Source organism: Mesoplodon densirostris, chromosome 18 (genome assembly GCF_025265405.1).
Source record: "Mesoplodon densirostris isolate mMesDen1 chromosome 18, mMesDen1 primary haplotype, whole genome shotgun sequence".
NCBI lineage: Eukaryota > Metazoa > Chordata > Mammalia > Artiodactyla > Ziphiidae > Mesoplodon > Mesoplodon densirostris.
In genome coordinates, this window is record NC_082678.1 from 25,130,641 (window position 1) to 25,155,212 (window position 24,572).

General features: G+C 40.4%; 1 protein-coding gene across 20 annotated transcripts in view; it reads right to left on the reverse strand.

Annotated features, from left to right (window-relative positions):
• Window positions 1-24,572, reverse strand: part of CEP112 (centrosomal protein 112) — a 419,667-nt gene that overhangs the window by 326,028 nt on the left and 69,067 nt on the right. For all 20 annotated transcript variants that reach the window (XM_060080554.1, XM_060080547.1, XM_060080550.1 and 17 more), the window contains 4 exons: window positions 24,126-24,212; window positions 21,464-21,563; window positions 18,623-18,741; window positions 12,393-12,536 (listed from right to left, as the gene is read on the reverse strand). In XM_060080554.1, coding sequence (XP_059936537.1) covers window positions 12,393-12,536; window positions 18,623-18,741; window positions 21,464-21,563; window positions 24,126-24,212 — 450 coding nt within the window. The remainder of the gene's footprint in view (window positions 1-12,392; window positions 12,537-18,622; window positions 18,742-21,463; window positions 21,564-24,125; window positions 24,213-24,572) is intronic.

The window sequence follows — 24,572 nt, forward strand, 5'->3', positions numbered from 1 at the left end:
CTCCCAGCTCCCGTTCTCGGCCACCCAGAGTTTGTTCTCCGCACAGAGCAAGACAGATTCTTTAAAAATAATAGTCAGATGGAACCACTTTCATGTGCTCAATCCAATACAAATTCAATACAAATATACCAGAAATTCACTGAACTGTATGAAGGATTGTTAACAATAATCCAATACAGGGTTTTCCCTGATTTGCCCACTGACGAATTTTCCCACCACGCTCCTTTCTGCTCCTTTCTGCTCACAGAGCCCAGTCCACGCCGCCCCTTGCTCTTCTATGAACTTGCCGGACAGTCCCAGCTTTCGGACCTTTGCACAGGCCATTCCTTCTGCCTGAAACGCTTTTCCCAGAGGATCGCACGGCCCCCATACTTCTCAAAGGCGCTGTGTAAGCATTCCACCTTCAGAAGAAAGGCTCCCCAGCACCTGTCCGCAGTAGCACTCGCCTCTGCTTTATTCCTCATACCAGTGTTGCTCAACCTTTTTTAAAAATTACTGCCAGGGCTTCCCTGGTGGCACAGTGGTTGAGAGTCCGCCTGCTGATGCAGGGGACATGGGTTTGTGCCCCGGTCGGGGAGGATCCCACATGCCGTGGAGCGGCTGGGCCCGTGAGCCATGGCCACTGAGCCTGCACGTCCGGAGCCTGTGCTCCGCAACGGGAGAGGCCACAACAGTGAGAGGCCCACGTACCGCAAAAAAACAAACAAACAAAAAATTATTGGGGCTTCCCTGGTGGCGCAGTGGTTGAGAGTCCGCCTGCCGATGCAGGGGATGCGGGTTCGTGCCCCGGTCCGGGAGGATCCCACATGCCGCGGAGCGGCTAGGCCCGTGAGCCATGGCCACTGAGCCTGCGCGTCTAGAGCCTGTGCTCCGCAACGGGAGAGGCCACAACAGTGAGAGGCCCGCATACCGCAAAAAAAAAAAAAAAAAAATTATTGCCATTAGTCAATTAACTAAGAAGCCAGTTTAGATATTTTTCTTCTAATCATCCCCTACTATGAAATTTTAATACCACAGTCTTGCTGTTTATAAACTATGCCTGCTGGAGGGTCACATCCATTATAATATCTAAGTTTTTTAATCCCAAGAACCAATTTCGACCTCCTTGAGGATGAAATCATCCCACTGATTTTCTTTGGAAATTTATTTATTTTATATACAGCAGGTTGTTATTAGTTATCTATTTTATACATATCAGTGTACACATGTCAATCCCAATCACCCAGTTCATCCCACCACCACCACCACCCACCCACACCGCTTTCCCGAAACGCTTGGTGTCCATACGTTTGTTCTCTACATCTGTGTCTCTATTTCTGCCCTGCCAACTGCTTCATCTGTACCATTTTCCTAGGTTCCACATATGTGCATTAAAATACAATATTTGTTTTTCTCTTTCTGACTTACTTCACTCTGTATGACAGTCTCTAGATCCATCCACGTCTCTACAAATGACCCAGTTGCATTCCTTTCTATGGCTGAGTAATATTCCATTGTATATATGTACCACATCTTCTTCATCCATTCGTCTGTCGATGGGCATTTAGGTTGCTTCCATGTCCTGCCTATTGTAAATAGTGCTGCAATGAACATTGGGGTGCATGCGTCTCTTTGAATTATAGTTTTCTCTGGGTATATGCCCAGTAGTGGGATTGCTGGGTCATATGGTAATTCTATTTTTAGTTTTTTAAGGAATCTCCACACTGTTCTCAATAGTGACTGTATAAATTTACATTCCCACCAACAGTGCAAGAGGGTTCCCTTCTCTCCACACCCTCTCCAGCATTTGTTGTTTGTAGATTTTCTGATGATGCCCTAGAATGGGCACCAGTTAGAATACTGGTGTGATGTGATATCTCATTGTAGTTTTCATTTCCATTTCTCTAATAATTAGTGATGTTGAGCAGGTTTTCATGTGTTTCTTGGCCATCTGTATGTCTTCTTTGGAGAAATGTCCATTTAGGTCTTCTGCCAATTTTTGGATTGGGTTGTTTGTTTTTTTAATATTGAGCTGCATGAGCTGTTTATATATTTTAGAGATTAATCCTTTGTCCGATGATTCGTTTGCAAATATTTTCTCCCATTCTGAGGGTTGTCCTTTCATCTTGTTTGTAGTTTCATTTGCTTTGCAAAAGCTTTTAAGGTTCATTAGGTTCCATTTGTTTATTTTTTTTTTTTTTTTTTTTTTTTTTTTTTTTTTTGCTGTACGCGGGCCTCTCACTGCTGTGGCCTCTCCCGTTGCGGAGCACAGGCTCCGGACACACAGGCTCCGCGGCCATGGCTCGCGGGCCCAGCCGCTCCGCGGCATGTGGGATCCTCCGGGATCGGGGCACGAACCCGTGTCCCCTGCATCGGCAGGCGGACTCTCAACCACTGCGCCACCAGGGAGGCCCCCATTTATTTATTTTTGTTTTTATTTCCATTACCCTAGGAGGTGGATCAAAAAAGATCTTGCTGTGATTTATGTCAAAGAGTGTTCTTCCTATGTTTTCCTCTAAGAGTTTTATAGTGTCCGGTCTTACATTTAGGCCTCAAATCCATTTTGAGTTTATTTTTGTGTATGGTGTTAGGGAGTGTTCTAATTTCATTTTTTACATGTAGCTGTCCAGTTTTCCCAGTGCCACTTATTGAAGAGACTGTCTTTTCTCCATTGTATACCCTTGCCTCCTTTGTCGTAGATTAGTTGACCATAGGTGCATGGGTTTACCTCTGGGCTTTCTATCCTGTTCCATTAATCTATATTTCTGTTTTTGTGCCAGTACCACAGTGTCTTGATCATTGTAGCTCTGTAGTATAGTCTGAAGTCGGGGAGCCTGATTCCTCCAGCTCCGTTTTCTTTCTCAAGATAGCTTTGGCTATTCGGGGTCTTTTGTGTTTCCATACAAATTGTGAAATTTTTTGTTCTAGTTCTGTGAAAAATGCCATTGGTAGTTTGATAGGGATTGCACTGAATCTGTAGATTGCTTTGGATAGTACAGTCATTTTCACAATGTTGATTCTTCCAATCCAAGAACATGGTATATCTCTCCATCTGTTTGTTTCATCTTTAATTTCTTTCATCAGTGTCCTATAGTTTCCTGAGTACAGGCCTTTTACCTCCTTAGGTAAGTTTATTCCTAGATATTTTACTCTTTTTGTTGAAATGGTGAATGGGATTGTTTACTTAATTTCTCTTTCTGATCTTCCATTGTCAGTGTATAGGAATGCAAGAGATTTCTGTGCATTAATTTTGTATCCTGCAACTTTACCAAATTCATTGATTAGGTCTAGTAGTTTTCTGGTGGCATCTTTAGCATCCTCTATGTATAGTATCATGTCATCTGCAAACAGTGAGTTTTAGTTCTTCTTTCCCAATTTGGATTCCTTTTATTTCTTTTTCTTCTCTGATTGCCGTGACTAGGACTTCCAAAGCTATGCTGAATAATAGTGGCTAGAGGGGACATCCTTGTCTTCTTCCTGATCTTAGAGGAAATGCTTTCAATTTTTAACCATTGAGAATGATGTTGGCTGTGGGTTTGTTGTATATGGCCTATACTATATTGAGGTAGGTTCCCTCTATGCCCACTTTCTGGAGAGTTTTTATCATAAATCAGTGTTGAATTTTGTCAAAAGCTTTTTCTGCATCTGTTGAGATGATCATCTGGTTTTTCTTCTTCAATTTGTTAATATGGTGTATCACATTGATTGATTTGCGTATATTGAAGAAGCCCTGCATCCCTGGGATAAATCCCACTGGATTATGGTGCATGATCCTTTTAATGTGTTGTTGGATGCTGTTTGCTAGTATTTTGTTGAGGATTTTTGCATCTATATTCATCACTGATATTGCTCTGTAATTTTCTTTTTTTGTAGTTTCTCTGGTTTTGGTATCAGGGTGATGGTGGCCTCCTACAATGAGTTAGGGAGTGTTCCTTCCTCTGCAATTTTTTGGAAGAGTTTGAGAAGTATGGGTGTTAGCTCTTCTCCAAATGTTTGATAGAATTCACCTGTGAAGCCATCTGGTCCTGGACTTTTGTTTGTTGGAAGATTTTTAATCACAGTTTCAATTTCAGTGCTTGTGATTGGTCTGTTCATATTTTCTATTTCTTCCTGGTTCAGTCTTGGAAGGTTATACCTTTCTAAGAATTTGTCCATTTTTTCAGGTTGTCCATTTTATTGGCATAGAGTTACTTGTAGTAGTCTCTTATGATGCTTTGTATTTCTGCGGTGTCCATAGTAACTTCTCCATTTTCATTTCTAATTTTATTGATTTGAGTCCTCTCCCTCTTTCTCTTGATAACTGGCTAAAGGTGTATCAATTTGGTTTATCTTCTCAAAGAACCAGCTTTTAGTTTTATTGATCTTTGCTATTGTTTTCTTTTCTCTATTTCATTTATTTCTGCTCTGATCTTCATGATTTCTTTCCTTCTAACAACTTTGGGTTTTGTTTGTTCTTCTTTCTCTAGTTCCTTTAGGTGTAAGGTTAGTTTGTTTATCTGAAGTTTTTCTTGTTCCTTGAGGTGGGCTTGTATTGCTATAAACTTACTTCTTAGAGCTGCGTTTGCTGCATCCCATAGGTTTTCTATCATCGTGCTTTCATTGTCATTTGTCTCTAGGTATTTTTTGATTTCCTCTTTGATTTCTTCAGTGATCTCTTGGTTATTTAGTAACGTATTGTTTAGCCTCCATGTGTTTGTGTTTTTCACGTTTTTTCCCCTGTAATTGATTTCTAATCTCATAGCATTGTGGTCGGAAAAGATGCTAGATATGATTTCAATTTTCTTAAATTTACCGAGGCTTGATTTGTGACCCAAGATGCGATCTATCCTGGAGAATGTTCCACGTGCACTTGAGAAGAAAGTGTAATCTGCTGTTTTTGGATGGAATGTCCTATAAACATCAATTAAATCTATCTGGTCTACTGTCATTCAAAGCTTGTGTTTCCTTATGAATTTTCTGTCTGGATGATCTGCCCATTCGTGTAAGTGAGGTGTTAAAGTCCCCCACTATTATTGTGTTACTCTCAATTTCCTCTTTTATAGCTGTTAGCAGTTGCCTTACGTATTGAGGTGTTCCTCTGTTGGGTGCATATATATTTATAATTGTTATATCTTCTTGCATTGGTCCCTTGATCATTATGTAGTGTCCTTCCTTGTCTCTTGTAACATTCTTTATTTTAAAGTCTATTTTATCTGATATAAGTATTGCTACTTCAGCTTACTTTTGATTTCCATTTGCATGGAATATCTTTTTCCATCCCCTCACTTTCAGTCTGTCTGTGTCCCTAGGTCTGAAGTGGATCTCTTGTAGACAGCATATATATGCATCTTGTTTTTGTATCCATTCAGCAAGCCTGTGTCTTTTGGTTGGAGCATTTAATCCATTCACGTTTAAGGTAATTATTGATATGTATGTTCCTAGTACCATTTTCTTAATTGTTTTTGTAGGTCTTTTTCTTCTCTTGTGTTTCCCACTTAGAGAAGTTCCTTTAGCATTTGTTGTAGAGCTGATTTGGTGGTGCTGAATTCTCTTAGCTTTTGCTTGTCTGTAAAGCTTTTGATTTCTCTGTCAAATCTGAATGAGATCCTTGCCGGGTAGAGTAATCTTGGTTGTAGGTTCTTCCCTTTCATCACTTTAAATATATCATGTCACTCCCTTCCAGCTTGTAGAGTTTCTGCTGAGAAATCAGCTATTAACGTTATGGGAGTTCCCTTGTATGTTGCCATTTTTCCCTTGTTGCTTTCAATAATTTTTCTTTGCCTTTAATTTTTGTCAGTTTGATTACTATGTTTCTTAGCATGTTTCTCCTTTGGTTTATCCTGCCTGGGACTCTCTGTGCTTCTTGGACTCTCTCTTCTCCTTCTGGAACCCCTATAATGCGAATGTTGTTGCATTTAATGTTGTCCCAAAGGTCTCTTAGGCTGTCTTCATTTCTCTTTATTCTTTTTTCCTTATTCTTTTCGATGGCAGTGAATTCTACCATTCTGTCTTCCAGGTCACTTATCCATTCTTCTGCCTCAGTTATTCTGCTATTGATTCCTTCTAGTATATTTTTCATTTCAGTTATTGTATCGTTCATCTCTGTTTGTTTGTTTTTTAATTCTTCTAGCTGTTTGTTCTTTAATTCTTCTAGGTCTGTATTAAACGTTTCTTGCATCTTCTCAATCTTTGCCTGCATTCTTTTTCCGAGGTCCTGGATCATCTTCACTATCATTATTCTGAATTCTTTTTCTGGAAGGTTGCCTATCTCCACTTCATTTAGTTGTTTTTCTGGGGTTTTATCTTGTTCCTTCTTCTGGTACATAGTCCTCTGCCTTTTCATTTTGTCTGTCTTTCTGTGAATGTGGTTTTTGCTCCACAGGCTGCAGGATTGGAGTTCTTCTTGCTTCTGCTGTCTGCCATCTGGTGCATGAGGCTATCTAAGAGGCTTGTGCAAGCTTCCTGATGGGAGGGACTGGTGGTGGGTAGCGCTGGCTGTTGCTCTGGTGGGCAGTGCTCAGTAAAACTTTAATCTGCTTGTCTGCTGATGGGTGGGGCTGGGTTCCCTCCCTGTTTGTTGTTTGGCCTGAGGTGACCCAACACTGGAGCCTACCCGGCTCTTTGGTGGGGCTAATGGTGGACTCTGGGAGGGCTCATGCCAAGGAGTACTTCCCAGAACTTCTGCTGCCAGTGTCCTTGTCCTCATGGTGAGACACAGCCACCCCCTGCCTCTGCAGGAGAACCTCCAATACTAGCAGGTAGGTCTGGTTCAGTCTCCTATGGGGTCACTGCTCCTTCCCCTGGGTCCCAATGTGCACACTACTTTATGTGTGCCCTCCAAGAGTGGAGTCTCTGTTTCCCCCAGTCCTGTTGAAGTCCTGCAATCAAATCCCGCTAGTCTTCAAAGTCTGATTCTCTAGGAATTCCTCCTCCCGTTGCCAGACCCCCAGGTTGGGAAGCCTGACGTGGGGCTCAGAAACTTCACTCCAGTGGGTGGACTTCTGTGGTATAAATGTTCTCCAATTTGTGACTCACCCACCCAGCAGTTATGGGATTTGATTTGATGGTGATTGCGCCCCTCGTACCATCTCACTGCAGCTTCTCCTTTGTCTTTGGATGCGGGGTATCTTTTTTGGTGAGTTCCAGTGTCTTCCTATTGATGATTGTTCAGCAGTTAGTTGTGATTCCAGTGCTCTCAAAAGAGGGAGTGCTGAAATCACCCCATTTAAATGCATGTCTTAACAGTGGCTTCTTTTTCATCACACCACTTATCACTACTGGACACCTGTAGCTGTTCACTGGCTGTCGCCCCATGGAAACATGAACACTGTGGAAGGGACTTCTTGTTTACTACTTTGTCCCCTGGTCATGTTAGATGCCTGGTAAATTTAACCTCATGAGCCAAAAACTACTTAGGCTTTTTCACTTTTATACAGCATGCTACATTTGTTGTTAACTTATACAATAGTTATGGGCTGAATTGTCTTCCTCCAAATTCATACATTGAAGTCCTAACACCTTAGCACCTCAAAATGTGACTGTATTTGGACAGTCTTTAAATAGGTAACTAAAAAAAATCATATATCTGATAAGGGATTGACACCTAGAATATACAAAGAACTCCTACAACTCAACAACAAGGAAAAACCAAACAACACAATCATAAAAAGAGCAAAGAACTTGAATAGACATTTCTCAAAAGTTAATATACAATGGCCAATAAGCACATGAAAAGATGCTAAGCATCACTAATCATAGGGAAATACAAATCAAAACCAACCAATATGAGATACCACGTTGTACACATTAGGAAGGCTATTATCAAAAAAACAAAAACAAAAGCAAAAAAAAAAAAAAAAGAGAGAACCACATAGGAAGAGGCAAGGAAAGATCTTCCTCTGGAGATTTCAGGGAGGGCAGGGCCCTGTGGACACCATGCGTTCAGACTTCTAGCCTCCAGAACTGTGAGACAATAAATTTCTCTTGTTCTGAGATACCAAGTATGTGGTCATTTCTTACAGCAGTCTAGGAAACTAAGATGCCTATCAAATTGGCAAAGTTTTGGTTTGTCTGTCTGTTTATTTTTAATTAAAACACCCATTGTTGGGCCCAAAACATAGAAGAATGGGCACTCTCACACACTTCCCATAACAGTAATTTTATTAGGTAGACATTCATTTTTTTCTTTTTGACTATATCACGTTTCTAAATTTTCAATAATGAGAGTATAGGTATATTTTTTCCAAAAGAAAAAAATTTTATTTTTAAATCCACTATCATCACCATTATTTAACATTTTCTGCAAGTTCTAGTCAAGGTACAATAAACTATAATAAAATATTTATTACATACATGTTAAGAGTTAAAAGTTATGACATATACGTTTATTCCTGAGTCTTTTATACAACAAAAGTATAAAAATTTTATGTGACAAAAATATAAAAGACCCAGGAAGAAACATTACAAAAGGAGTTCAAGAGACCCCTGGGTTTTATTTTCTTTATCAACTTGGAAAGCTGATTCTAAATGTACATGTAAAAGAAAAGGACTCAGCATAATCAAGACCCTTCTGATGGAAAAGGAAGAAAGGAAGCCTTCTCTAACAGACATCAAGAGTAATCATGAAGCTATAATAATGAAGACTGCATGATACTAGCAGAGGTAGAGAAATTAGCCAACCAACTAGAAGAAAGACCCTCATATATATGGAAGTCTGACAGCTGACAGCATGGCAGATCAATGAGCAAAGGAGGAATTAGCCAAAAGTAGGAACTGGGGGAGGAGAGCATGTGGGGAAGAAGGTCATCCAGGTAGAAAATAATGAAATTAGATCCTTACCTCATACCAGTCACAAAATTAACTCCACATGGACTAAGAACTCAATGTTAAAAACAAAACTTTAAAGCTTTTAGCAGAATATATAGGTGAACCTTTCTGCACTTGTACTAGAGAAAGATTTGTTTAACAAGACATAAAGGGCTTCCCTGGTGGTGCAGGGATTAAGAATCTGCCTGCCAATGCAGGGGACATGGGTTCGAGCCCTGGTCCGGGAAGATCCCACATGCCGCGTAGCAACTAAGCCTGTGAGCCACAACTACTGAGCCTGCGCTCTAGAGCCCATGAGCCACAACTACTGAGTCTGTGCGCCACAACTACTGAGTCTGTGCACCACAACTACTGAAGCCCGCATGCCTAGAGCCTGTGCTCTGCAACAGGAGAAGCCACCGCAATGAGAAGTCCACACACCGCAACAAAGAGTGGCCTCTGCTTGCCGCAACTAGAGAAAGCCCACACGCAGCAATGAAGACCCTACGCGGCCAAAAATAAATAAATAAAATAAATCAATTTATATTAAAAAAAGACTTAAAAAGCACTAATTACAAAAGATTGATACGTTTGAATAAGTTAAAAATAAGACCTTTTTTCATCAAAAGATCATCTCTCTCTCCAAAGCTTGGGGGCTGATATACTACAATCTAGGGAGATGCCTTCCCTCCAAAGTTGCATTTTCCTTAGGGTTAAAGAGGTTTGTGTGTTACAAATGGGAAGTTGCCAAGGAGAGTTCAGCAGTGGTCCCATGCTTTCTGGGGCTCTCTGCCCTGAGGGTCACCTCCTCCTCACTATTTAAAGTATAATTGATGCCCACAAGGATCTGGTCTTCCAGCTTTTCACCAATACACCTTAGAAAAATGGATAAACCCAAAGGACATGAGCTCACAGTACAAAATAATTAGACACCTTCAGACAACTATGAAAGAAAGCCAGCAATACATGTATATGTAAATAATAAAATATATCAACTATAATTTATAATACATATATAACGCAGTAATATATAATATATAATATTCTGAAGGCAAATAATTAAACATATGGACCAAGAATTTCAAATAAGCCTAATAAGCATATTTAAGAAGATAAAGAATCTATTAACAATGTGAAAAACAGGAAATTCCTGAAGAAGAAAAAGGAGGAAAGGGGAGAAAGAAAAACCAAATTAAAATATTGGATATGAAAACAATAATAATTGAAATAAAAGGTGTAATAGATACATTAGAAACAATAAAATAAATACAGCAGAAGGAAATCTACTAAAAAATTAATTGGTAAGAATAAGCTCAGAATGGGAAACTATCCTAGGAGCAGAGGATAGGAAGAAAATACAAGGAGACAGAAAACATAAAATAAGACCCAAGGAGTAGTAAGGATAGATCTTTTTGAAGAAATAATGTATATAAATTTCTCAGAATTAAAGAAAAATGAAAAACACAAATTTGAAGGGCTCAAATAATGCCCCCAATACTCATACCTAGAGACACTGGAGTGACATTTAACACATATAAAACTCAAAGATATTTGCTGATGTTTGAAACTGCTTGTGTCTTTCACTTGAAAACCGTCTTAGGCCACGCTTTTTCTCAGTTTATCTCTTAGTGTTGCTCCACTGTCTTCTGGCATGGAATGCTGAGGTGAAGAAATCTGAGGAGAGCTTAGCACTTTTCCCCTTATAACAAGTGACCTGATTTTTTGTTGCTTTCTCTGCGGTGGAAAGTGGGGAGAGGGTTACAACCTGGCCCCTCACGTGCCCCACCAAGGACACGCTCTCTGCACACAGAGAGCTGCTGCGCTAAGAAATCCCAGCTGTGCCCCCGTGTCCCAATCCAGAGGCTGCCATTCCCTCCGGAGGGTAACCTCCTGTCTTCCGCTGAGGTGGGTGAGAAGCAGGCCCACGCTTCACGATGTGGGCGAGAGGATGTAAAGAGCTGGCTGGCTTTTGCTGTTAATTTTATCATTAAAAAAAGTTTTGCTATGGGACATTTCAAACGTACAAAAGTAGGAGGAATGGTATAACAAGCTGGCTTGTATTCCTCACCCCAATCCCACATCTAGCTGCATCTTAAACCACCCAGCTCTCCATGTGCTGAAGCAGCACCTGCACCCTGTCTTCCAGAGGTGAGCAGTACAACAGGTCCTGAGCCCCTGGAAGGTCCACGTGTAACTCAGTTTGCTTCTTAGATTCCCCAATGCTGATGTAGGGTCCTGCTTTCTTGAACCGGCTGGGCCAGTGTCAGCTCATCCATGGCCTTTCCAGCTCCAGAATTTTATTGCTCTCACACTCTCTTTGTCCTTCTGGTTATGCTTTTTTCTCTATCCCTTTACTACCATTTTTGTGGGAGGGAATGGAGGCCAACACCAAGTTCAACCTGCCATCTTCAAGCAAACATTGATTAACTTCTTGAATTGAGTACTTTCTCATGTATATGGCTCTCTTGATTACTTTTCTTGTATGTTACATTTTCAAAGACATTAGCAATTATCTATTTCAAAGACATTAACAATTATCTATTGAGCACTTATTAAATAACTTATGTATATTAATTTATTTAATATTTTCAACGACATATAGTACACTTTACTACTACTGTTACCCTATCTGACAGATGAGGAAACTAAACATTTGAAGAGCTCGCATGGCACTCACGGTTTTAAGGATCTGGGATTTGAGCCCAAGACCTAAAGCCCAGGCTCCAAATCACTGTGGATCCTGCATCCCATTCCTTTAACCCTCTGAGATTGGCCCTTCAGCTGGTCTAGGGTCTCCAACACATGCCCGGGTAATAGACTCTTGCTCAAATTCCACAGCTTTAAAATCAAGGAAGCACTTTGGACCAAGCCAGGCTGGCCTGGGTGAACTGAGTGGTCAGGGAAGGACACAGGGCTCCATATGCCACAAAGCCGTATCATACATCAGAAACAAGACTGACAAGGTGCACTTGCTCCAGACGGGAGGAGACCTGGCCCAGGGGCCCCTCAGCCCACCTGCCCAGGCTTCTGTATCTCAGGTAGTCAGCTGAGCTTCTAAAGGCTGACAACATTCACACCCTCAGACCCACCCTCTGCAAGCAGTGCTCACTGAGGGGGCTCTCAGGGGTTCCCTCTGGGGCTTACCCATGTGGTATCCATGTCTGGCTCCTCGGTCAAGACAAATCTACTAAGAAAACCTGTCTTCGATCGCTCACACTACTCCTATCTCCAATTTGACTGTCTTCACACTAGCATTAGACGTTTTCAGAAAAACAATCAAGTCTTCAGTTAAAAAGACTGAAACAAACAATAAAACAGAAATAAAGCAAGAAAAGAAATTATCTCTAGGTTGAAAGTCAGTGAAGAAAACAAGAAGAAAGATTTGTTAAGGCTTCTGGGGGGTTAAAAAAAACAGTGGCATCAAACAATCCAGAGTGAAATCCCACGGCAAACTTCAAGAGACCGTCCACTGTCACATGTAAACCCGTGTCGAGTGGGAAGGTGAGCTGTTTTCTTTTAATTCTGTAACATACTTATTTATGCACTGCACACATCCTGGAAGCATGGGGACATGGAGATGAAGAGGACAGTTTATAAACACGAAAAGAAAAAAAAAAAAAAGGACTTACTGTGGACTGTGTTTGTGCCATGTATTCACCCTCCATTTTGTTCAGACGTATGTTTGTGTCCTCAAGCAGTTCTTGAATATTTTCAGTGTGCCGCTTTTGAAGTTCAAACTTTTCCTTTTCCATTTCTGCTACAGCATTGTGGAGCTACACGGTGAAATCAAAAACTGACCCTTTCACTACTATTATAGAAGAGACTATTTTGCAATTCAGAAAAAAATGTTTTCCTATATTTCTCTATTTATTTATATGGTGACCTGAACAACAAGAGATATAAAACTCATAAATAAACATTCAAAGTAAAGATATCACGTAAAGAGCATGATTAAGAAACAATTTTTTGTTTACTTTCGTAATTGAAAATTTTAATGGATAAACAAATATTAAATGGAATTATCCACCTCAGGTAAAAACAGTAAATAAATCAGAAAGATAATAGAATGCGTCATCTAAACAACACTAGTATTAGGCTGAAATCAGAAAACAGAAATATTTATAATATTGTTATTGTTTAGGAATATTACCTCACTGTCTGTATTTTCATCTTAGTTGCATGAAATTTTGCACAAGAGTAATGTTAAAAATGCTTTATCCTTCACCCTAACCCCCAATGAGAAACTATTTTTATCCATCCCATAACCTATACAAAAGTGGACACAAAGATGGTATTTATAAAACAAAGAGAGTTCTCTAGGGAGAACTCTATGTCCTCATGCATACTGGTCTTTTTTTATGAAGATTATGTATACATGTTTAAACGGATGAAGCTCTAAACTATCAATGTAACTGAGGTAAGGAAACCAAAGTTCAAAGGACAGGTTCCAAAGGGAGTTGAACACCTGTGCTCTCAGACTCGTGGGCGTTTGTTCACTTTCATGGGAGGGGAATTCAGAATCTAATTCCTCTCCCCTGCATCCAATCCCAGACTCATTCAAGATTGGGTGGGGGGCAGGAGTCCAAAATAGTCTAAAAGATACATTTTACTTCCCATTCATGAGTAGGTGAGACAGACAAGGGTATGACACATGCACAGAGACGTTATTTGACTAGGAAGATACTGGAGGGACAGGGAAAACCCTGAGAGATGGTGGAAACGAGAGGAGAAGACAGGCCATAACTACGCCTGTTAGTGGGAAGGGTCCCAGGAGCTTTCCTTCTAGATTCTGGCTGAACAGGAAGAGCAAGGATGGCTCAGTAATAGCCGTACAGAAGATCCTGGGGTTTCACAGATTTAACAAATGCAATTTTGACTATTTGTAAGTGGTCTCCCAAATCACTGATATGGTATATTTCTTTGCCAAGGTATACGTTTTAAACTGGTGTCATGTCTGGTATTCAGAAGTCAGTCACTTGTCTGGCACGTGAATGCAGCCAAGCCCACAGCGCCTGCATCTCAGAGCTGCTTCGCAGCTGCTGACTGACGTGCACAGCAACACTGATAAAGGGTGTAAGGAGTCACTTGGAAGGTCACGGTGGTTTCTTCACGTGTGTGGTCCCCCAAACGTCCCACGCCACACGCCGCCTGAACGTCAAACCCCTGCTGTATGCAGGAGCCCGTGAGTGCAGCGCCTTCTCGGGGGCACCACCATCGCTTTCTCAGGCCGGTGCCTGCTGCCCCTGGGGCACGTCTGCAGTCAGCCTGAGCCCTTTAAAGCTCACCTGGGGGTTTAGAGCAGAGCCCACAGGGTGAGCGCAGCCAGAGCACAAGTGTGCTAGAACTCGCCTAGCCGTTTGAGGAGCGGACAGGCGCACTTGGCCTAGCGGTCTGACTGGGGCCTAATCGTGCGCTCTGTCGGCCCTGGGCAGCCACCGGGTGTCTGCTCTGGACCATCCGCGGTGCTCAGGCCCCAACGTAAACAGTGTCGTCCAAAGAATACGGTCGGCCCTCCGCACCCACAGGTCTCACACCCACGGACTTAGCCAACTAACTGCAGAGCGAATTTTGACTGCATACGTCCAACACGTTTTATTAGCATCTACCATATGTCAAGCAAATGCGTCACCGAGAGCTTCCCCAAGCTTAGCAATGAACTGGAGTCCAGGTCACTCAGCCCGGGAGCCTTTAGAGGGCAAACATTCCCCTGAGGTATAAACTGCTTAAGCAGCAAATATTATTAGGCATGTTCTAAAGTACAAACCTTGCTAAGCCATAGGATGCCATCATGGCCCTGACAATAAGGGGATCTATAAACCCACAAGGAGATATTTTAGCCAGGGTTTGGCAACGGGTTGAGGGGATGCAAAGGCCCTCTCAGTACCCTACAGATTGGTCTACAGCCTGGACATTTGACCACGTACTTGCCTCACGCCAGAGGAGGCCCAGAGGAACCAGGAATCTGTCCAAATAGAAGAAAAAGTATCGTAAAAGCCAAGAGGTTAATGGTGTAGCCACTCTGGAAAACAGTATGGGAATTCCTTGAAATGTTAAACACAGAATTAGCACATAACCCAGAAATTCCACTCTTAATTATATACCTGTGATATAACAGAAATATATATATATATATATATATATATATATATATAGGTCTCTGCCCCCAATTCCTGGCTCTGAGGTCCTATATCCCTTGGGATTTCCTGGGTGACAGAAGTGTCTTTGGTTCCAAGGAGGCGACTCTGGGTGGGCTCCTGGGCAGCTTCAGGATGGGGGCTGGTCACCCGAAAGACCAAGCCATCCATGATCAGAAGCCGGGAACTTTCATCGCACCCTCATCCTCCAGGAAGGGGAAAGGGGCTCAAGATTACATTTATGGTCAATCATCCCCACATGATAAAGCCTCCATAAAAATCCCAAAAGTACAGCGATTGGAGAGCCTCCAGGTGGGTGAACAGCCGGTGCCGGGAGAGCAGTGTGCCAGGAGGGCGCGGGGAAGCTCTGCGCTCCTTCCCACATACCTGGCCCTGTGCATCTCTTCATCTGGCTGCTCACCTGCGTCTCTTATTATATCCCTTACAATAAAAGGGTTAAATGGTGGAATGTCAGTGAGTGCTTCCCTACATTCTGTGAGCCATTCCAGCAAATCATGGAATCCAGGGAGGAAGTGGTGAGAACTCCTATTTATAGCCGCTTGGTCAGACGTACAGGCAACAACCTGGGACTTTCGACTGACGTTGAAGTGGGCGCACTCTTGTGGGACTGAGACCTTAACTTGTGGGATGTGATACTGATTCTAGGTAAATAGTGTCAAATTTAATTGAATATAGGACATCCAACTGGCGTCAAAGGGAATTGCTTGATGTGTGCAGAGCCCACACATTTGGCGTCAGAAGTGCTATGAGGGGCGAGGAAAGGAAAATGCAGGCAGTGCTTCTCCCTCGTCAATAGCCAAGACAAATGAAAACACAGGTCCACACAAAAACTTGTACACAATTTTCATAAAAGCATTATTATCCAAAAAGTGGAATCAAATGTCCACCAACTGGTGACACGTGGTACATCAACACAATGGAATATTATTTGACCATAATACGGATTGAACTACTGATTCATGCTACAACATGGAGGAAACTTAAGAACATTATGATAAGTGAAAGAAGCCAGTAACAAAATGCCATGTATCGCGTGATTTTATAGGCCAAAGTGTGGAGACAGAAAGTGGATGAGTGGTTGCAGAGGGTAGAGGAAGGGAACATGGGAAGAGAGTGACAGCGGGTACCAGGTATCTTCTGGGCTGACAGGAATGCCCTGAAAACCATACAGTGGTGATGGTGGCAGGACCTCATGAACAGACTGAAAACCACTGAATTGTACACTCTAAGAGGGTAGATCTTATGGCATGTGAGTCATAACTCAATTTTTTTTAAGGCCCATAGATTACAAACAGCATGGCAGAGTCGGGTAACTGGTACAGTTTTGTGCAACCAGTAGAGAAGTGTAAGAAGGGGAGCAGGATTGTGGCAGAGGAGGAGAGGCTTCAGCGGTGACCAGCGTCTCAATCACAAAGAGCCTCGTCACCCCAAGGGCCGCTGGGAACCACTGGGGCGATTCACGGTGACGAGGACCACCAGATCTGTGTTTCAGAAAGACTGCCAACGTGGGGCACAGACTGAGGAGGTGCCGAGGGTCCAGTTACAGCGACGGAGGCCAGAGACACGGTCTCCAGACCTAGGGGAGGGACAATGTGAATAAATCACAACAAATAGAACAGAAGTGTGAGTGATTAGGTGTGAGAGGTGAGGCAAGAGAAGAGTGTGCAGCAGCCAGCAGATGCCACCACCATCGGGAACAGGGAGAAGGGGAACCTCAGGAGGAGGCTGCTTCAGCAACAAAGGAAGAAGATGGAGTTTGGGGAGAATGATGGAATTTAGATCAAGGAGAGATCCATTTTTTTCCCACAGCTTTATTAACGTTAGCAGCTTTATTCACATACCATACAGAGCACCAATTTAAATCAGCCAGTTCAAGGGTTTTTTGTATAGTCACAGACTTATGCAACCATCACCAAAATCAATTTTATCACCCCAAAAGAACACCTGTGCTCTTTAGCTATCATGTCCCTCATCTCTCCGCCTCTACAGATTTGCCTATTCTGGACATTTAATACAAACAGAGTCATAGAACTGGTCTTTTATAATTGGCTTTTTTCACTTAGCATGATGTTTTCAAGGTTCACCCATGTTGTAGTGTGTACCATACCAGTCCTTCATACCTTTCCACTGCCCAGCAATATTCCATTGTATTAATATACTACATTTTATTTATCCACTCAGCAGTTGGTTTCTACTTTTTGGTTTTCATATGAATAATACTGCTATGAACATTCATGTATAACTTTTTGTGCAGACACGTTTTCATTTCTCTTGAGTATGTAGGTAGGAAAGGCATTGCTGTGTCAATCATAGGATAACTCTAAAAAAGCTAAAAAGGAGAGATCTTAACTAGGTAGTTGGATACCTGGGCCTTAAAGTGAGAAACGTAGGATGGAGAATTCTACGAGGGAGTACACACACATACACACACACACACATCACCTCACCTCACCTTGGCGGTACAGATACTTCACACTTTCTGAAGGGATGACCGCATAAATCACGACATACATCTATCCTCTGCTTACTCATTTTTGGCACCTACCCTGCTTGCACCAGGCATTCATCTCTGCCCAGATTTACATGCAACTGTACCTCACAAAAAAGACCTTTCACCACATTTGCGGTGTTTCACATCCACTAATCACCGTGTTAACTGTAAGAAAGAGCTGCTGGTCCAGCTGAAAGCATAAAATGCACCCTTGCGCATGGCAGGAGACAGAGAGTCTTCTCTGCAAACACCAGACAACTTAAACTGGGGAAGAAGGAACTGGGGGAAAGGGAGTCAGGGGCTACTACGAACACAACGGACCTGACGCAAGCAGAAAAATATGCCAAATTTATAGAAAAGATAAAACCACTCAAATGAAAATGCAACTAGAAAAGAGTCTGCCCCCCTGAACACGGGCCCTTCCCAGGCTGGCACTGAAGCTGCCACAGCCAGGACAGATCAGACCTGTGTCTGCCTGGGAAGGCATCAGAGCTTCAGGAAAACAGACTGAACCCAGATTAATCGGGAACTATGAATCGGGAGGAGGAGTTAACCGCAGATCTTTATCACAGAGCTCCTCAGAAGTAACGCGCTTCCTTCCTCTTATATACGTACTGTGACATCAACTAATGGCTAAGGGCTCCTAATGAAAGTACTGCACGTGACTATGTAAGACTCGTGCATAATGAGCACTTTTTACATTACTCTTGGCGCTGCTGAATTTTATGAAAATATTTTTCAGAATTAAATGTTCCTCCAAGAATAAGCCATCCACTACTGATTTTGTTTACATCAAAAACAAATTTATGCTACAAATATTGTGTTACCTGAGATTTCAGAAAAGAAATGATCCAGGGCCTACATCCAAAGTTTAAACAGTTTAACTTCCAAAAACTACCTGCTGTTACATCCCTGCTAATTTCACTTAAAATCTATTGGCTCTGACAAAACATTCAGAACCTTAATTAAATTCAAGAATTCTTAAGAGTAACTTTTCTAAATGAAAACTAGTTCACAAACCATTAAAATTCCAGAAAAAATATACCAAAACACGAACAGCTATTTCTAGTTAGTCTAGAATATTAAGTTATTTTTATTTTTTCAAACATTTCTGTATATTTTGTGAACACCCATTATTTTTATAATTAAATTTGTTCCGTTAAAGTACAACCCTTTATATTTTTCCATAACTGTTTTATTTTATGTGGCTTACCTTTTTTTCCCAATCATTATTCAGAGATTCTGTACTTTGTTCACATATCTTTTTTAACTCTGCAATCTGGTTATCTTTGGTCTCTCTGATAACTTGACATTCACGTATGAGGGTCTGAACTGTCAAAAATGATGAAAACATAGTTAAACCAATTCTAGCTGCCACGTTAAGAGTCTGATGATAATAAAAGCATAGCGCACCAGTTAACAGATCATTCCATTTTCCTCCAAGTCTTATCCATTCTCTCCCCTAAAATCTCTCTTACTCTTTCCTCTCTTCTTCTCATTTCCACCACCACAGCCTTGGCTCAATCCCCCGTTACTCACTCCCTCGACAACGTGAGCAGTGTGCTAGCCTCAGTACCGTTCCCCTCCAGCGGATCCTCCGCCTCTGTGAAGAGGTCTTCCTACAGTGCAGATCCCGTAGCGCCACCCCCAGACTTAAAATCACCCCGCAGCTCCCCTCCCCTACAAGACGGCGGCCAAAAACCTCTGGCGGGAGAACAGCTCCTCATGATGTGGCTGCTTTCTGGCCTCATCTTTTGCCACTTCCATATGTTTAAACTCATGAACATACCAGCCTATCTGCAGATCCCTGAGGCCATGTCCGCTCCTGCATGGCTGCCCAAATGCAATCACTGATCTACCTGACACGCCCAGCCTTCCCTGCTGCAACACTGCGCATCTTTAGTCTCGGCCCAAGTCGTGCCTCGTTATGGACTGTTCGCCAACCAGGCTCCTCCTCTTGCAGGGGCGGAAAGAAGCTCCTCTTTCTTCCCCGTGAGCCTCACAGATTTCTCCTCTAAGTCACTTATTACATTATGTGTTATAGTGGTTTACTTGCTTATTTCCTGAGGAGAAAGATATTTCAACTTTTTATCCACAGAGCAAAAGAGTGGCGCAGAGGCAAGTACTCCCAACTATGTGTACTGAGTGCATGGATGAAGGGCCGTCGTTACAACATGCTGCTGTTGGGCACACTAAAATCGCTGCCAAAGTTTGTGTGACTAAAACAAGATACGCTTTAAATTATATAAAAGATTTCCCTTTTAAATCATTTAAATTTCTATCTTCTCTTTAAAAATGCTTTAAACTGTCATTGATTCAAATGAAAATGTGTTTAATATATTCATGTCATCTGGATGGCAAAATAAATTCAGTTGTGTATCTGCTTGAATGCAATATTTTCTTAGCTTACTGAATATGTTTTTATTCACTTACTTCAAGATAGCAAAATTTTCATAAACATTTACATAGAAATTTCTTTCACTCTTATATCTCAACCATGCGACAAATAAGGTGAGAGGGAGAAGAATCCAAGTTAACCTAATATTAGTCTAGCATCTACAACTTCACAATTCTAAAATTAAAACTAAGCCCTGTTTGCAAGTCAAAAAGCCTTAGGAAATAATATTTTTAAACCTTAGGCATGTTTAAACTGCCTGGTTTGAATCAGGGTAAAAAACGAAAACCTAGAAATAAATTTTAAATATTTTTGTAGCCACTGGAATTTGGAGCGGCTCAAGGAAAACCTCTCCACTTTCCTCTTATTCATTACCTACCTCTTATCATTCACCAGACCCTTCAAAATTTCTTCTTCCGTCCCATTCTCACTACTCCCCCTGCCATCGTTCAGATATTCTGGGTCCTCATCATCTTACACACAAAATTCCAGAAGCATGGAAGCATAACGTCCTTGAGTTGAAGGGACTTCATATATATTACTTATCTAATGGCGCCATTTTATAACAAGTAAGCCGAGGTGCAGAGACTTGCTGATGTGACACAGCAGACGCTGAACAGCAGGTCTGGGATTAGAGACCAAGTTTCCTAATAAGTGGGGTGCTCGCCTCTCTCTCCCTCTCTCTCTCCGCCTCTCTCTCTCTGTCTCTCTCTCTCACTCCATTCTGCCTCTGACTATTTTAACAGACTGGGAATTGGCCTCACCATGTTTCACACGCCCACTGTTACCAGACTACTCCACCCAAAATATGAGGTCCTAAAACTCACCTCTCAAAAATCTTTTCTGACTCCCCAGCATCTATGGGATAAACTTGAAACTTCTAAATCTGAAATTCAAGGTCATGCTTAGGTCACGCTAAGTCACCAATCTTAATCTTTTTCAGTCTGTCTCTTAATGTATAGGATCTCCACTCTAGATACATGGTTTTGCAGCATCCCTTCCACAACTTACCAATATCACATTCCTATCCCAGTACCTGGAACTCTTCTCTCAACTAACCCAATCTTACAAAATATTTTCAGCACTCTCCCTAATGACTGTCTGTTGCATTTCAATGTTTCAACCTATAGTCATAGTCAATTTAACACTTGATTACATGCTTTCTTTTCCTTCATAATGAAAGTGTAAATGGGGAATACTTTTTAAATGTTTGTTCTGTCGATCACAATACTAGCATATACTATAAGGCATAAAGATACTTAATGGAATGAATTTTATTAGACCAAAAGGAGTAATTTCTCTAGACTTCCTTGTGAAAGCCAGTAAGTTCTAATTCTATGACTCACCTATGGCAGCTCCAGCCCAGTGAAGAGGGAGAGAATTAAGAAGGAGTAACAGTTACAGACTCTTCCAAATCTTTAACCAAACCAACCACCATTGCTACCACACACACACACACACACACACACACACACACACACACACACACACATACACACAGAGTTTTTCTTAAGTCCTGTCAACAGATCGACTGATGGAAACCCACATAAACATTCCCTTCTCATACTACAAAAGGTCAGAAATAAAATTTTACTTTATACAAGCACTAAAATAAAATGGAAGTGTTATTAAAAGGTTTATATAACAATACAACATCACCTTTCTTTTCAAGTTTTCTAATAGTCTCCTCCGTTTCATTTTGTTTCTTTTTGTATAAAGTTTTCATTTCTTCTATTTCATTATTCTTTCTTTCTAAAATCTGCAAATGAATTTAAAATATTTTAGTATACGATATTGTTCTATGTATGGAACACATAATTTTTTTAAAAAATAGCACAATATTTTTGCAAGTCTGTCTCAGCTAATCCCATAAATGGCTTCCCAAAAAAGATGAAAAAATTATACTTTAGTGCATTGACAAAATATTAACTACACTAGAATAATTGATTACCGAAAGAAATGTTATCTGCTTTGAATTTGCATGTACCAATTCTTAAGGAGAATGTAAATGATAAATTAGGTGATTCTCTAAAATATACTTCAGAGATTAAGCCGTCACAAACTAGCAGAGAGAAGCCATCAGAAACTTGATATGTTGATACAGTACAACTCACCTCCCCACCACACTGGGATAGAACATCTGCAGACACGCACATCCCTGAACCCTCCCACTTTCTATCACTTTCATGCACAATAACAAGAATTCCCAGACACACGGGAACATGCGATGCAATAGGCTTCTTTTATATTTAGTTCTGCTATTGGGAATCAAAAAAGCCAGCTCAAAATATGTCAAAAATTGCATGGATATTTTACATCCTTAATTTATATTGTGTCAGAAGTTTTTAAATGAATCATTTAATAAACTTAATTATGATTATATGCTTCTAAGTACATCTATACGCAAAAAAAAAAAAAAAAAAACTAGAGAATAACCAAAGAGTAAGAAAGTTTGCAAGCAGAAAAAAAAAATGTGCAAACCAAAGGGAAAAAAGAAAACCAAATTGAGGCAGAAGTATAAATATCCACTTTTCTTGTGGTTGAGGTATATTTCCTATATACCCAAATTCAGTTTTTTAAAAAAGGTTATTCACCAATGTCTAACCAACTTTTTCTGAGTGCTTTTATTACCAGCATTTTACTTCTCCTTTCATTGTTTTGGTCCCACCTCTAAGAATGATTAGTAAATAAGAAAAGGAGATAGTTTGAGCCCAATGTCCATAAAGAAGCAAAAAAGGAAAAGAATGTATGCAAATAGATAAAACACTCTCAATTTTATTCCTTCCCAATTCCTAACACTTAGAAAATGGCATACATGCAACAAACGGATGAATATACTTTCCAAATCTAGCATGAGGTCAAGGATTTTATTTATATTTTACCTGGCATTTCAAACTAGTTGCATTGCTTTCTTTTTTCATGCAGAATTTATTTTAAAAGAGAAATTCCTGGAAAGGATTCTATTATTAAATGTTTTTCTTAGAACAGAGCTTTGTAACAGACATACCAAGAAGCCTATTTCAAATTCTATTACCATGATTTTCCCAAATATATTTCTATATTTATTTATCTTATACATCAATAGGTTCTATTTCATTTGGACATATACATATGCTATATTGAAATTATATTACTGAATCTCTAACATATCCATGAAAGAGAACTGTTTTTCTTGAACCATTTAAGTAAAGTAAAATACTAGTAAGAGCAGAAAGTAATATTTGCCTTTAAAATTTGAATGGAAAAGAGGAAAGGAGAAGGAAAAGGATTCAATATTTTTTCTCTTTCTAATTTTCAGCCAGTGGTTTCCGTCTTGTTGCTCTGAAAGGAGGTGAGCCAAACACGCACCTGACTAAATACTAGCATGTTCTCAGCTCTACGGAAGCACGGGCACGTGATGCTGTGGCCTCAGCTCCCTGTCTCCACCTTTGTCACTTAACTCTGTGAAGCAGGGTCACAGGCTTAGTTCCAAAACAGACAACACCAGGTTTCCATCTGGATCAATTTTCATGAGTTACAAATTCATACATCATATATTAAAATTATACATTATATACCATTACATTTTAAAAATCAATACTAAAATAGTTATAAATTCAAATTCAATGTACAATAATTATAAATTGATGACTTTTGCTGTGCTCATTAAGAAGAAAAATTATACTTCAAAGTACAAATTGAAATACTGTTAAGGCATAAATTCCAACGAGCTACTGAAAAAAAAAAAGCCTACATTGGCAGTGCTAGCATTACAATGCACACAGTCTATACCAAAGAGAACTAAATACAAGAGTTTCTCTTTAAATTAAAGGGGAAATTTTAGGGACTTCTCTGGTGGTCCAGTGGTTAAGACTCCACACTTCCAATGCAGGGGGCGTGGGTTCGACCCCTGGTCGGGGAACTAAGATCACATGCCACAAGGTGCGGCCATAAATAAATAAATTAAAAGAAAGGAATTTTTAATTGCCAGAAAACTGAAAGAATCTTAGACCAAAACAAACTCTAGTATTTACAGTTGATGTCTTATTTCAGCCTTTATGAAAGGTAATGATAGAATGTAAAGGACTATAAGAAGACCAGCCTTCCAATGATAGATAAAGAAGAACTAAAAGGTCATGTAAACTACAAGGATTTACATAAATACATCTGTTTAGCAAATGAAGTTTAAAGATCAACTTTTGCTAGGATATTAATTTAGCAAATCCCATTTATAAGATCGACTCCCATAAGTACATAAATAAGTGGATGGATGGATGGTCACAAGACCTAGAATATTTCAAATACTCAATATCAATAAAATAATAAACTGTATATACCCTACCTTCTGAACATCAGCATCATGTTTCTGTTGCAGTTTAAGTTTCTCTTCATGATATTTAGCTTCCATCATTTTTGTTTTCATGTCCAACTTCAAGGAAAATATTTCAAAGGTGTGATTAATTTACTTTTCCCTTTGGCAAAAATACACAAATTAAAATAACTACCTATATGAAAGAGAGTATCATTTTCCACCTTTACCTTATAGCCACTAGTCCAGCAACCATACTACATATACCAATATGTTGGTTACATTCTTTGATTACTTCCAAGCTAATTAAAAGTCTTTTGAATAAATCTCACTTGACAGGCAAAAGTGAAAATACAGAACTCAGATTCGTCAGTCCACTCCACCGCCAAAAAGCAGTCATTTTAAAGTGATATTTTGCTAAATCCACTTGGTATTTTAGCCTTTGTTTATTATTTTTCAATTGAGTAAGTCTCTATTCAA